This window comes from Sminthopsis crassicaudata, chromosome 6, assembly GCF_048593235.1.
Source record: "Sminthopsis crassicaudata isolate SCR6 chromosome 6, ASM4859323v1, whole genome shotgun sequence".
Classification (NCBI taxonomy): domain Eukaryota; kingdom Metazoa; phylum Chordata; class Mammalia; order Dasyuromorphia; family Dasyuridae; genus Sminthopsis; species Sminthopsis crassicaudata.
This window is the reverse complement of record NC_133622.1, coordinates 38,568,901-38,584,955: the sequence shown is the minus strand read 5'-3', so window position 1 is coordinate 38,584,955 and position 16,055 is coordinate 38,568,901. Positions and strand designations below refer to the sequence as shown.

The following is a 16,055-nucleotide window of genomic DNA, read 5'->3' as shown; positions in this document are numbered from 1 at the left end:
TGTGCTCTGTTCCTTTTGCTGCAGAGCTGTTCTCCACTGAGCATCAAAGGCCGAAAGCGGAGGAGGAAACTGAAAAGAAATTGGTGGTGATGGTTAGGATGTCCCTAATCCTCCTCCACCTTTATCCCTCATATAGGTAGGGGGAGACTATGGGCATGGGCATCTCTGCCCAGCGAGAACCTGTTTCTTGCTATGCCATGTAGCAAGTCTGTCTGGATTGGCCAATGAATGAATCGTTGCGGATTACACATTGTGGGCCTGTGGCGTGTGCAGTACCGGTCTCCCTAAATTCTCACAAAGGGAGAATCACATTTAATAGTCTTCTCTCAGCTAAATAGTGAACCATAAAGGATGAGTTGGAAACTCCTCACTGCTCATTTTTCCTGTGGTGGTCAGGCCGCTCTCCGGCTTCCCTTTCCTCCTGGTGTTAAATGGAAATTGTACTGTTTATCCCAGGCTTGATGGCAAAAGTTACAAAAGTAAACCATCTTAAGTGTCTGGTCCTTTGCAAAATAGATGCTAATCCAACAAAATAATAATATACACAGGGAGGTGGAGTGGAAAATCGTGACCACTCCCCCTTTTAAAACACATAAGTAATTTCAGCCCCTCCCTATCTGACTGAGCCAGAGGAGAATGTTGAGTGAGATGAGCTTACTTCTGCCTGGGATGCTGCTGTTTTCAGCTGATCAGACATAAATGCTCAGTGGACTTCACTTTAGGGTTTGCATTTGATGATGAATTGTTTTCAGGTAGGTCCTTTACGAGTCTCCTCCTCCCTCGATTTGTATTCCGGGATCTGTTTTTATTAATCCATATCTTATTCCTTGCCAAGGTCTAGTTTCAAGGTCTAGTTCAGGTCTAGTTTCAGTCTCTGTAACAAATAGCAGGGATCATTGATTGATTTTGAGGTTACATTTTTTAGACAGGCTGGATTTGGTACATTCTGAAAAGACTGATGTCTATTAAGGAAGGCTGTAATAAAAGGATTTCTTTTTTTATCGAAGACTTAACAAAATGAAGACCTGTATTAAGCTTTGTTTTCCTGACTGAAATGAGCAAGACACAAGAAAATAGCATCCAATATTATTCACTTTATTGAGAAGTAAATATTTTTCCTTTTCTACCTTACACAATCTCAATATACAATAAAGAGAAAAGCCCAGAAGTTTTTTCAGTCTGTTGGGAGGTTAAGGCTCGATCTTATTTGTATTAATTTTTTTTCTTCTCCATTTGAACTCTTGCCATAACACTTCTTGATAAACTTGCTTAAGGAATGTCATCCTGGCCACAGTGTCTTGTGCAAAGGTAATAAACTTGCTTGGCTGGTGTGTTGAAATTTTCAGAATGCATTAGTTACCAAAGTATGTTCAAATGTTGATGGTTGGTTAAAGAAGGCTTCACTGAATCTTCAGCCTAGTCAGTATCCCAGAAATGGATGAATTGAGATGGAAAATATTGGCAGGTGAAAAATGAGAATCTGAGAACTTTTCAGAAGTAGCCTTTGCTGGGGAAGTTAAATGACATTTCAAAATGTGACTTTAATAGACACAAATTAATTGAAATATGTCTAATCACCATTATTATTAGTTAGTGGTTGCTTTCTGTAGCCAGTAGATATCATGATGTAATACTTCTTTCTTTGAAAAATATATGATGCTATATACATATATTGTATTTAATTTATACTTTAACATATGTAACATGTATTGGTCAACCTGCCATCTGGGGGGAGGGAGGGGGAAAACTGGAGCAAAAGGTTTGGCAATTGTCAATGCTGTGAAATTACCCATGTATATCTCTGGTAAATAAAAACTATAATTAAAAAGAAAAAAGAAAAATATATGATGCACTCTGAATTTATGGCTTTTGTATCTAAGTGAGGTTTAATTATAATCGATAAAATCTAGTTAGAACATAATCTTAGTAAAACATGGGCCCTTTCCCTATACAGCTGGCTTAGGTTATGGTCTAGGGCAAATTACTATACTTTATGGGTCTCAGCTTCTTACCATGTAAAGCTAAGGAAGTACTTAATGTAGATTTCTATTTGCTAAATGATCAAACACAATTAGGCAAGCTCTTTATAAAAAGATATGTATTTACTACTGGTCAGTAAATATTTGTTGAGTGCTTTCCTTCTGTAAATCGTTATAGATCCTTGTGTTGCATGATGAAGGGGATGGCATTGGTTTGAGAAGCAAGAATCCTTGATTCAGCTTGGCTTTGCCAATTGTACAAACTTGGCAAATTCCTTCATGTCTCTAGATCTTATTTTCTTTATGTGTAAAGTGACAGTAGTGAATTAGGTGATTCTTAAGGTCCCTTTCTAAGCTAATTTTTTTTACTGCTTTCTAAATATTAAAAAATGTTAGTAATCATTAAAATATATGTTAACTTTTTTTTTTAAAGTGGACATTATTGCCTTAGAATGCCATTTTGAATATCCAGATAGCAAACAGCTAAAATGAATGAATTTTTGAAAAATCCCTAAATCTAGGGAATTTCTTTGGAGATTTTTCATCCACTTGGACAAATAAACAATTTTGCTGATGTCATAGTCGGGAAAAAAATTTTAAAAGTAGCAAATTTAGTTTTAAGTAGTTAAGAAGTAATTTAATTTAGGAAGTAGTTATAGTTAGTTGCTAGTTTTCCATGATATTCTTGAAATAATTAGAAACTGAGCCTACTAGATAACTGTGTTCAGTTATTTTGGGAGAATCAGTTATAAGTCTTTAAAATCAGCATATGGGGTTTCACCTGCTTAGTTTACTGATGTGAGAAACTGAAACCTGAAAGTGGGCAAAATGAATGGGAGATGACAGTTGTTCAGAAGTTCAAATCTAAAATCTGAGAATGGAAATTGTGTAAAAGGGAGACTCTTGTAAGATAGATGCAAATCAAATTAAATAGTGTAATGAAAGGGAATTACTTCTCTTCCATCAGTTTTCTCCCCATTCATGATATAAACATTAAGCTATATTCAACCTTCTTATATTTGGAAGTTGGCTAATTGTACCAGTGTCATAATATTGAATGTGTATTATACTTAATTAAAAAAAAACAATAAAACTATTCATGTAGATTTCTGTGACATTTGATATTGCATATACTTGAAAATAATTTCTGTTTATTTTTAATGTTCTATGACTTAGACTATTCATCTTTTCATTCTTGCCTTTCTCCTAATCAATCAGCATTTTTTAAAAAAAGTTTTGTAAGTCATATTTATTTTATGTGACATTATCTTTACAAAACTTTCTAAGTACTTTATACTTACTATTATATCCATTTTTTAGAAGTAGAAGCAAAATCAAATAACTGGCTCAAGCTATCTTAGCACTGGTCATTATGGACATTTCTCTACTACACTAGAGGTTTATTTAGGGCTTTGCTCATAAAAACCAAAATGTATTTCCCAAGATCCTTCAGTGACTTCCCTGTATATTCTCTTCCTAATTTGCTATTCTGATTAGCAGTTCACATTTTATTATTGTAGTTTTGCAATATTCAAGCCTATAGTTATGGTAAAGTGAAACATTGGTAGGGTATGGAAAAAGGGCACAGCAATTCTTAATTGTATATGCACCATGCTACCTCTCTTTGGATCAGGGATATAGACACATACATATACATATACATACATGTATTTATATAAATGTAGATATCTAGATATTTATCTAAATGCAAGATCTGAACTATTCAGATGAATAACAAAGATATATCTGAATCTGTCTAAAATACAATCGAATTGCACATATTTAACCTATATCAGATTGCTTACTGTCTTGGGAAGGGGAGACATAAAGGAGGAAGGGAGGGAGAAAAATTTGGAACATAAAATCTTGCAGAAATGTATGTTGAAAACTATCTTTACATGTATTTGGAAAAATAAAATACTATTAAATTTATTTTTTTTAATCACAGTCTCAGTTGACAAGTAACTCTGAGGTCAGAATGCTTCCTACAATTCCAGTATTAATTTTGAGTTCTATTTTAGCTGGTTTCAAATTATTCATTCTGAATTTCATAGTGAATTCAAGCTAGAATCACCTTTTAGCCTAATTGAAGGCAGTGATTTTGGATGATCTCTTAAAAGTTTAAGATGACCACTGAAGTTTCTTCCCCTTCTAAGTCATTGAAGGTGTACCCTAGCTGTTAGACTTCTTTCTACAATTCCCAAGAACAATGTCATCCTTCTCAGTGCTTTGCACATAGTAAGTATTTAATAAGTACTTCTTTGACTGGAGGTAGAGGAAACACTTTCCTGTGTGTGTGTGTGTGTGTGTGTGTGTGTAAAAGTATGGCAGTAAGTAAAAGGTAAGCGTCCCAAGGAAGAGATCATGACTGTCTTGTGATAGCTAAGGGGATGGGATGAAGGAGTGATGACTGCATGAGAAAAAGTATAAGCTGGTATCACAAAAAGATTATAAATCACAGGACAAAAGTTAGTTATTTCTTGCTAATTTTTAAATGACTGTTATTATTATTCAAAATCAAATCTCAATTTAGCTCAATATTATTAATTTTGTAAAGTAATTTGTATTCAGTTAAAATGAACATTAGAAGAAAATATCTTTTTAGCAACTTATGAAAAAGAAGTGGATGGGCTTCTAGATTCTTGTTTACACTCCAAAGCTCTTTGTTATCCTTATAGAAAGTGAAGTTCATAATAGTTTTACTTACATCTAAGTAATTTTCTCTTCAATTGAGTTTGGTGTAATAAGACTTTTCATTGTCTGCCTGAACACATATTTGTGATAGGTATCCTGTGTGTACTTTTTTTTTTTTTTTAACCCACACTATATGTTTCAGAATGTTGTGTTATCTTGGAAAATTGTATTCTAGCTACATTGAGTTGCAACAGTTACTAGCTTATTCAACAGGAAGCAGGTTGATGTTGTTATGGGGTAGATTTAGATGCCACCTTGGGAAAACCTTCCTCACAATTATAATTGTCTCCCAACTCAAATGATTATCCTTGGAGAAATACTGGATATCCTGCCCCTCCTCACTGAGGATTTTTGAGACATTGATTGCCAGTGATAATGTTTTAGTGTGGATTCTCAGTCATGTTCGAGTCTGATTTGATGGCCTCTTAAGTCTATTCCATTTTTGAGAAAATGTAATTCTATTTTTTCGTAATTATGTGAATCTATAACAATTCGAGATACCTATATACTTCTTCTTGAATCTATTTAGTGAAGTATTAATTAAGCACTGTCTAGGTTTTAAGCACTGTGCAAAACACTATGTTCTAATGGGGAAGGATGCCATAAACAGGGAACTGATAAGCTGGAAGGCAGGATAGAGGGTGCCTGCATAGAACACATGGTGTCAAGCTATTGATAAACATTTGTTAAATATCTACTATATTCCAGGCACTGTGTTAAGTGCTGGGAATACAAAATGAAGCTAAACAGATAGTCCTTGCTCTCTAAGAACTTAGTCTAATGGGAAAGACAACATGAAAACAGATAGACAAAGCAAATTACATCCAGGATAAATAGAAAATAATAAAGAAAAGGAAAGGACTGAAATTGTGGGAAGCAGACTAGAGGAGGAGATTGAAGTTTGGATAGCCTAGGCCCCATCCCCAAATGAAGTTTGTACAAGGAATTCATCAATGGGAGCAGGGGGCCAGCTAGGTTCAAGGAGATTCTAGCAGGAGGAGGTCAAAACCTGTGAGGGGAGTTCAAGGGGTAGGTGGCAGCTGAGGATGAGGGCAAAGTCTAGCAAATCAGGAGCAGAAGTGGGACAGGAACTAAGGGGAATAAATATAGCCTCTAAAATCTTCCATAGCAAGGTATTTTTGACTCATGTAATCATTCAGGCAAAAATCAGCAATCATTACCAAGTCCTGTTAAATACTAGACTTTTTAAAAAAAGTCTTTCAAGGTTGTTTATTTTTATAGGATAAATTACTCTTGTTTTGTCTGTTTCACTGTGCTATCAGTTCATATAAATCTTCCTAAGTTTCTCTGAAACACATGTCATTTCTTTTATCGTAATAGTAATCCATTGTATTCATATACCATAATTTGTTGAACCATTTCCCAACTGGAAGGTATTTCTTAAATTCTTTGACACTGCAAAAACAGCCATTATAATTATTTTTGCACTTATAGGTCCATTTTTGCTTTCTTTTATCTTGGGGGTACAGGCCTAGTGATGATATCAATAGCTTTCTTCTCTAATCTTTTAGATTTCCTTTTTTTGTGCTTGTTTTGGGTAAGTTGCCTTTTTAATTTTTAAACATATTTTATTTTTTCCACAGTTTCATATAAAATAGTTTTGATTTCCAAATGCTCTTTCTTTTCCTCTCCTCCCTGAAACAGCAAGCAATCTGATATAGGTTTTACATGTGTAATCATGCACAACATTTCCATGAGTCATTTTGTAGGGAAAAAACCTTGAACGAAGTAAAAGAAAGTGAAAAATAGTATGCTTCAGTCTGTATTCAGACCCTACCAGTTCTTTCTCTAAGTATGGATCACATTTTTCATTGTGAATCCTTTAAGATTGTCTTGGATCATCGTATGGCTGAGAACAGCAAAGCCATTTGCAGTATTGGCTTTTATATTTACAGTGTTCTCCTAGTTCTGCTCACTTCACTCTGTATCACTTCATGTAACTTTCCAGGTTTTTCTGAAATCCTCCTGCTCATCAGGATGATAAAAAAAAAATAGCTTTTTATTTTTAAAAATACATGCAAAGATATTTTTCAGCAGTCACCCTTGCAAAACCTTGTTCCAAAATTTTCTCCTTCCCTCCCCCTCTCCCCTAGACAGCAAGTAATCCAATATGTCAAATATGTCCAATTCAATGCCTAAACATATTTCCACATTTATCATGCTGCACAAGCTGCTCATCATTTCTTAATGGCACAATAATATTCTAACACAATCAAGTACCACAACTTGTTTAGCTATTCCTAATTAATGGGCATCCCCTCAATTTCTAATTCTCAGCAACCATAAAAAGAACTGCTATAAATCTTTTTCCTTTAAAAAAAATCCCTTTGGAATACAGATCTGGTAGTAGGATTGATGAGGGCGATAGCCCCCTTTAGGATTACTGGATCAAAAGATATGCACAATTTTTTTTTTTTTAGCCCTTTGGGCATAATTTCAAATTGTTCTCCAGAACGATAGGATCAGTTCACAATTCTACCACTGTTGTATTGATGGCCCAGATTTCCCACATCCCCTACACCATTTATTATTTTCATTTCTTGTCAGCCAATCTGATAGGTGTGAGGTGAGAGTTATTTAAGTTGCATTTTTCTAGTCAGTGGTGATATAGAACTTTTTTTATATGATTATAAATATGGGCTAGACATTAAATAAAAGGGATACAGAGTGAAAATGTAATAGCTCCTGCTTTCAAAGAGCTTACTTTCTATCTAGGGAGACTATCTGTTCTTTCGATCTATCCATATGCACATATATGTATACATACGTACATATTCACACCCACACATATACATATATACATGCATACATACATATTCACACACATATATTTATATATATGTAGGGGTTGCTTTAGCAATTTGGAGACCAGAAAAGGCTCTGTTGTATATTTGAAACATTTTCTCTTTAAAGTATTTGTTAAATTCAGAATAATTTTCTTAAAATGAATGAGTTAAATCCAAAGGTAATTCTAAAATTTTGAAACTTAACATTGGCTCTCAATTTGGTCTCTTTTTTCATTCAATAAAACTTTGCCATACCTATAAATATTCTACGGATTTTAACTTCTCCATTTCAATTTTGCTTTCCTTCTAATGGATAAAAGATGAATTCTAGAAGGCAGCAAGGGACCTTCTAGAGAACAATCCATAAATTGAATAATTGGCTCTTTAGATGACCTCATATTGGCTGAAAGGACAGCTCATGGTTTATGTAATTTGTGTTGGATCATTCCATTGTTCTTTTCAGGAAGAAAAGCTTGAGTCTGAGAAGTATCTCCAAAACAATGACATTCCTGCAAGAACACACATAACATTTCACTTTAACTAGACTGACAAAATAGGAAACAAAATTTGCAGATATGAAGCTGTGGTTTAAATAATCCCCTTGGAGTTTAGCTGGGTCAGGAGTGATTAGGGGATTAGGTGGAAGCAAACCCTGTTCTAACCTGTTCCCTTAAAACTGTAGCCAGGCCAGGTGGAACCAACTTCTCACCAGGTTCCATCATGGAAACAATATTGGCAATGAATTTTTCTCCTGACTCAAAGCACTTTCTTTCCTAGCCCCATTTCTTCCAGGGTGAACATCAGGTTTCCTAATGAGAATGGAATAATAAAGCAAAATATGCAACAATGGATTTTGTGCTATCTCTTTTTTTTCTTCTTTTTTATCTTTTTTTCTTCTTCCCAAGAATGCAGCTGTGCTGCTTTTAAGCAATCAGAAAAGAAAGGTGGAAAAGATATCAGTGGTGATTATTCTTTGAGTCACTTTACCTCCTTGGGCCTCAGTTTACTTTTTTTTTTAGAATGAGAAGGTTGAACCAGATCAGGTTTTTTGCTTGCTTGTTTTGCTTTTACCTTTGTGTGTGTTATGGAACCCTTTGGCAATCTGGGGGAGCCTGTGGACCTTTTCTCAGAAAAATGTTTTAACATGTTTAAATGCATGAAATAAAATCCACAAGTGATAATGTAGTAGATAGAGTCCTGGGCCTAAATTCAGTAAGACCTGAGTTCAAATGTAGCTTCAGACACTTTCTAGGTGTTCAATCAACCCTAAGCAAGTCATGTAATCTTTTAGCCTCAGTTTCCTTAATTGTAAAATGATCTGGAGAAGGAAATGACAAACCACTCCAGTAATCTTTGCTAAGAAAACCCCAAATGGGGCCATGAAGAATTAATTGGATGTGACTAGAATGATTGCACAACAACAAAAAGAACTTTATTTTCATCATCTTTATTCTCAGATCGCTGGATATCTATTTACAGATCCACTTATGTTTGAATCACATTTCACAAACAAAGATATTTTCATTGTAAAGTGAAGGGGTTGAACTTGATGGCTTCTAAGGTCCCTTCCATGTATACCATGTATACCATCTATAAACCTATGATAGTGGAAGGTCTTAGACACCAGTCAAGAACTCGGTCTTCCTTGGCCATTGGGAATAGAAAGATGACTGTATCTACATCTGATTACCCTAGTTATTTATGAAGACCTTGATTAATTATTAAAAGTATCAAAAGCTATTTAAGCAAAGTGGTCCACCATTCACTGTCCTCCTCCAGAATTAGTGGATGGATAGTTAGGGTCTTAAAAATGAATGAGTTTTGTGGTTTCAGTTTTTGAAGGCAGAACTAAAATTTGGAAGATAGTGGTCTGAAAACTAATTTGATAAGGGGATATTGGGTTTGTAAGAATTTTTAATGATTTTGCCTGCTTAATATAAAAATGTATTCTAAAGGGAGAGAGGACTTTTAAAGAATAATTGGAAGAGAAAAAGAAAATCAGTCTCTAAATTCAGACTGAATGTAATTGTGAGTGTATTTGGCAAAAAAAAAGTTCTAATAACCCTTCAAGATATGATACATTTCTCCTTTTCCTGGTAATGAGAGTACATCATATAGCCAAAAACATTTAGTCATTTGCTCGGTTCAGAAATCAGTGTTTTGGTACAGTTGTTTAACTAGTTGTTAACTAGAAAAGTTAATAGATCAGATAAGCTCAATTGCATTAAAATGTTTAGTTGTTTAATTGGGGAGGAGGGGGTTATGGCAAAGAGAGAAAGACTCCTCCGTCCTTCCACTTTGGGTGGGTTTGGACCAAGAGTAATTGACTTGGGTTAGTTAAGATAAAAAAAAAAAAATCTCTCCAAGGATACGCTATTTATGGAATCCCTGATCCTAAGAAAGGCAGCGAGGTGCAGTAGAAAAAAGGCTGGCTTTGGACTCCTAGGAGCTGGTTCTAATCCTACCATTTAAACACAGCCTGTTGGTTCATCTCTAGAATTCTAATGTACTTATCTAAAAAGGTCTGGGTTTTGGGGGGAAATGCTAGTATTCCTTTCTGCTCTCCATCTGTGATATCCTTCATTCCCCTGAATAATTCAGATACAATTCCTGTAGTTAGGTAGGCGTATGAGAGAATTAGGCAAAGGATAGCCAGTAAATTTTGTAATTTAAGGGACGAAGGAAAGTTCAAATTTGCTCTATTATCCTGTTTCCTGTGATCAATGCCTACACAATTTTATATTTTTCAGTTTCCACAAGTAAAATAAACATAATTAATTCTGCTTAAAAGGAAATCAGCAAAATCTGACTAAGGATCATAGGGTTATTGCTAAATAACAAATAGAAAGTACTTGATAATGGCCAAGTGGAAACACACTTTGGCCCCTTCATTTTTTAAAGTTAATTGCTGTTTCTAATGATTGTTTTTATCTGTGCCTGCAAGGAATGTCTTTTTGTGAGCTTGGTCTCTAACTTTAGGTTTGCTGACCTAAGCCTCTTGGTGTATTTTTCTCAGTGTTCCAGCTAGACCTCCGGTTATTTTACTTTATCTTATGTCCTGCGGCCATCTTTCTTTGGCTGGACACTTTGTAGCTCAGGTGCATGAAGCAGAGACTATTTACAAGAAGTCAGATTAGTGAATTTTCCTAACACTTGCTCTTTTTTTTTTTTTTTTTAAATTCACATATCATTAAGTTTTGAAAATGTGGTAGAAGGCCAAAGTGCCACTGGCCTGCATTTACATGAATCCGTTCTGGGTGACAGCTTGGAAGGAGCATGATACAGGGCCAAGAGTGATGGGCTGGGACTTGGGCCTCTGGTTTGGGTTTTACCACTCATTGGCATTTAAACAAATCACTTACAATCTCTGGGTTTCAGGTTTTTTGTCTCAAGTTCTTAAACTGGGTCAGTCCCCATATGGGATCATGTAACTTAATGTGGGAGTCATGAAATTATGATTTATTTTCAGTAAATGTTTGATTTGTGTACTTATTTTATTTTATAGCTTTTTATTTATAAGATATATGCATGGGTAATTTTTCAGCATTGACCATTGACAAACCTTTTGTTCCAACTTTTCCCCTGCTTTCCCCTACCCCCTCCTCCAGATGGCAGGTTGACCAATACATGCTAAATATGCTAAAATATAAGTTAAATACAATATATGGATACATGTCCAGACAGTTATTTTGCTGTACAAAAAGAATTGGACTTTGAAATAGTTGTGTACTTATTTTATATACCTGAGGCCATTTCTCAGGAGAAAAGGAGTCAAGAATGGAAAAGGCTTAAGAAGCCCTGATAAATAATACATATCTTACTTGTATTACAAGCATAATGTGAAGCTGAATTAAAAAGAGAGATAAGAAGATTTATATGGAATACATGAAGAATCTGGGATTTTGTCTGTATAGGCGATAACAACCTACCTGTGACTTAGGTGATAAATCTAAGGGTGATTTGAGGCACTTGGAGAGCCAGTGGCCAAGATCACACATGATGACAGACTATTTTAAAAAGTGCTTTTTAAAAGTTTTTTTTTTTTTCCTTTTTAAAAGCTAAATCAAAGTGGTAATAGAGCCCAGTTCCCTCTCCTTTTATCCTGTTTATTGCCAGTCTTCAGTGATAACTATTATCAGATAAGTATAGTTAGAAACAAAAATACCACAGAACATAGTGTTAAAAACACTTTGTATCCTACATGTTGTTATTGTTGTTTTTATTTTCCTCCTTTAAACCTGGTGTTGTTGCCAGAAATTAGTAACATTTCAAGTATAGCCTTTAGTTTATATCATTGCAAATGATATAGATACATTCTTGTGTTCTGATACGCTTTCTTCATAAGTATTGAAGAGTAAGATTAAAGACAGAAATGAATAATTCTCCCAATCAAATCTTTTTCTTGAGGATAATTCTATAATTAAATCATTTTGGCACAGGATTTCATTTTAACATTTTCCTGGATCTAGCCTCTTAATCAGATTAAAGTGAACGATATTGACATTCTTTTCCTTGTATTGCCTACAAGTACCAGTCCTGTAGCCAGGAAAATCTGAGTTACCCGAGTTCAAATCCAGCCTCAGACATTTACTACAGCAACCCTGGGCAAGTCACTTGATCCTATGTGCCTCAATTTCCTCACCTGTAAAATGAGCTGGAGAAGGGAATGACAAACTACTTTAGTAACTTTGCCACAAAAACCCCAAATGAGATCATGAAGAGCTACACAAGCGTGAAATATGACTCAACAGACATTGCTTATAACCTTTTGGGTTCTATTTCTTTCAAAGTGACTAATATCCTATGGAAATGTTTTCTCTCTATAGTTATAAGAGTGACGGCTGGATGTGTTACTCAGTGTGGTGGATGGTTAGTGGCAAGTGAACATTATTCTGGGTCTTGAGCTTACATATTTCAACAAATAGAGCCAGTAGCCAACTGAATATGGCTAGGAGTACCATCTTTATCATTTGTTCAGCTTTTTGTACACCATCCCCAAATTTCTCACTTTGGAATTACTCAAACTCTCAGCTTAGAAGATCATCCCAAATTGGTTTCGACTTGGATTTACCCTAGATGACTCCAGTTCTTCAGTTAGTTTCTAAGTTATATGCAGAGATTTTATTCACTTAGAATAAGTGAGAGGGGCTAGAGAAGCTAGGCTGGGATATATATGTGTGGGATATGTGGTGAAAGGGAAATACTGCCTGGAACAGGATTTTTAGTGCTGGATCCAGTCCTAGTTGCCTTGTCCTACTTATGAAGTCTGTGGTTCTGTTCTTCCCTCACAGCCATTCTTTTCATTCCTTAATATTTTTTGAAAAGTAATAAAGACCAATGAGGGAATTTGTTTTGTTTGATTATGCATATTTGTTACAAGGTTGTTGTTTTCTTCTTCCCCTACTAGAGGAGAGGTAGAAGAAAGAGAAAATATTTGTAATGGTATTTTCTTTTTCCAAATACATGCAAAGATAGTTTTCAACATTCACCTTTGCAATTACCTTTTGTTCCAAGTTTTTTTTTTTCTCTCTCTCTTCTTCCCTTTCCCCTCTCCAAGACAGCAATAGGTTATAATAGGTTAAAAATAGGTTAAATGTATATAATTCTTGTAAGCATATTTCTATATTTGTCATGCTGAGTAAAAAAAAAAAAAAAATAGATCAAAAGGAAAAAAAAAACACAAGCAAACAACAACAACAAAAGTTGAAAATATTATGTTCTGATCCTCATTCAGTCTCCATAGTTCTCTCTCTGGATTTGGATGATATTTTCCATCTTATGATTGCCTTGAATCACCTCATTGTCCATTGCAGTTGATCATCACATAATCTTTTTGTTACTGTGTATAGTGTTCTCTTGATTCTGCTCACTTCTCTCAGTTCATATAAGACTTCAGTCTGTTCATCATTTCTTCCCCAACTTAAGGGCATCCACTTAATTTCTAGTTTTTTACCTCTATAACAATGGCTGTCACAAACATTTTTGCACACATGGGTCATTTTCCTTCTTATAATTGCTTAAGGATACAGATCCAGTAGAGACACTGCTGGATCAAAGGGTGTACACAGGAGAAAACTTTTTTAAATAGGAAAAAAAAAAATGATAGAATTCCACATATCCCTTAATAACTCTTGGGATACATTGGTCCTAAACTAGTTGACCGTTTTTCTCTATTTTTCTGAAAGTGGAAACAACATATAGATTTTCTGGGGTTTTAGACAGATCTATTTGTAGTGTGGTTTTTTCCTTTAAATTTATTTTTATTCAAATATATAAGCTACTTTGGGTTCTCTTTCCTCAGAAAATGACTGAATCAAGAGTTTCAAACAAGTAGGATAAGAGGAGGTAAATGCCTTATTTTTTATAAAATAATTTTTGTGTGTGTGTGTGAAACTAACTTTTATACAATTACAAGTGGTTTTTTGTGTGTGTCTGTGAGATTAACTTTTACATAATGGAAAGTCAATGAAACCTAATATGTAACAAATTAAGCTTCAAATCTGCATATATCTATAATAATTTAACAGCTAATCCTTTTTTCTCTGCTCCATTTTATTATCTGTGACCACACTGTCCACATTTGTGGACATAAAATTTTGTTCACGTTTCTGGATTAAAATATCTATATCTACATAATTATACTTGGGTGATGTTGGGCAAGTCACTTTCAAAAAAATTTCAGAGCAAATATTGTTTATAATCAGTAAGTTTCTTCATTGGGAATTCCCTATATGATTTCATGAAATCATAAATCTAGCATAAAACAAAAATATAATTATAGCTGATATGTATTCTGATACTCTGGCTCTGCCTTTTTCATTTTGCATTATTTTGAGTAATTTTTTTTCATACATTTTTCATATACATATATATATATATTGTATATTTTTCTTTTTAAATTCAATATGTCAGTAAACATTTATTAAATGCTTATTATAATCCCAGGTTTTATGCTAAGTGCTGGGGTGGCAGTTCCCTTAGTAAATTTTATTATAATTTTCCATGATATCCCATCAATCACTGTCTCCATTTACTTATCACAAATCCTCTCTTTAATTCATTGAAATTTTCAATTTCCACCCTGTATAGAAAATATTCTCTTGAAAGGGACCAGCGAACTATGAATTACCAGTGCTTTTTCTTCATGACATTTCTTTGGACACTCATAGTGATCATCCTCCTTTTGGGCAATTGCTCTTTTTGTGGTTTCAGAATCATCACATTTTCCTCTTTTATTTCTTTAACCACTTTTCCATCTCCTTCATTGTTTCCTCTTCTTTACTCCTTAAGATGAAAGTACCCATGATGTCATAGGTCCATCTACTGATCAAGGCTTCCTGATTTTACCCTAGGGAATTCTATCACCCAACTCTCCTGAGCTCCAGATCCACCACATTGTTCTTTGATCCTCTTCTTGTCCTGCTATTACTCATGTATCACTACCTCTCTCACCTATACCTCTTGTTCTTCTAACAATATTCAAATCAATAGCCCCATAGCACTCATTCACACTCTTTCCCTCTCTCTGTCTGTCTCCCTCCTTCCCCTTCTCCCCCCCTTTCTCTCCTCTTTCTCCCTCTTCTCTCTCTTCTCCCTCCTATTTGCTCCTTATCCTGACTCTATAAATCTGGTAGTCATTAGTCACATCTTGTCTCCTCTGCCTCTATGAGGTTCCCTCAGTTTCATCTTTTCCTCTCTGCTTATGTAGCCATGACCCTAGTTAGGACCTGCCTCTCACCTGGACTATTTTGGTGGCTTTTTCTTTGCTCTCCCTAGCTCAAGTTTCTCATTCCAATCCATCCCCCACATGACTGCCAAAGTGATTTTTGTAACACACAGACAGGTCTGACCATGTCCACCTCACCCCTCCCTAACAAGAAAGTCTAGTAGTTTTCTATTATATTTGGAATCAAACATAAACTCCTTTTTTTGGCATTTAAAGCTCTTCACAGCCTGCTCCCTTTTTATCCGTCCAGTTTTCCTATACTCATTATTCTACTCTATACACTGTGCAAAGCAATTGTATTGGTCTGTTTGTTTCAAACAAGTGCTCCATCTCCCATCTCTTTGTACTCTTGTCTTTAATGGGTAGAACTTACTCTCTTGCTTCTTGCAATTCTTTTTCAGTTCAAGCACCTCCTTTGATCCGTCCCTTTCTTTTCCCTTACCCATTCCCTGATCTCTGTCCCCTCCAAATGTCTTATTTTTCTCTATTTCTCTTTTTTGCATTTGGGTATCCAGTACCCAGCAGAATGAAGAAGCTAGATGGTACAGTGGGTAATGTACTGGTGCAGTCAGGAAAACTCATCTTCATCAGTCCAAGTCCAGCATCAAAAACTTGCTAGCTATGGGATCCTGGACATGTCCCTGTTTGCCTCAGTTACCTCATCTGTAAAACGAACCAGACGAGGAAATGGCAAGCACTCTAGTACCTTTGCCAAGAAAACCTCAAAATGGGGTCATGAAGAGGCGGGCACAACTGAACAGCAACAGGAAAGTCCACAAGAAAAAAAACCCCAACAACAAACAACTCAGCACAGTTCCTGGCACATAGTAAGCACTTAACAAATGCTCT

The 16,055-nt window shown here is 35.1% G+C and overlaps 1 protein-coding gene across 2 annotated transcripts in view; it reads left to right on the top strand.

Moving 5' to 3' along the window:
* Positions 1 to 16,055, top strand: part of USP46 (ubiquitin specific peptidase 46) — a 58,101-nt gene that overhangs the window by 1,854 nt on the left and 40,192 nt on the right. Inside the window, exon 1 of one of the 2 annotated variants that reach the window (XM_074275409.1) lies at positions 629 to 752. The exons of the other annotated variant lie outside the window; for it this stretch is intronic. Within the exon in view, the coding sequence (XP_074131510.1) occupies positions 735 to 752 (18 nt within the window). The 5' untranslated portion in view covers positions 629 to 734. Of the gene's footprint in view, positions 1 to 628; positions 753 to 16,055 lie in introns of those variants that run through there. 2 annotated transcript variants of the gene reach the window in all.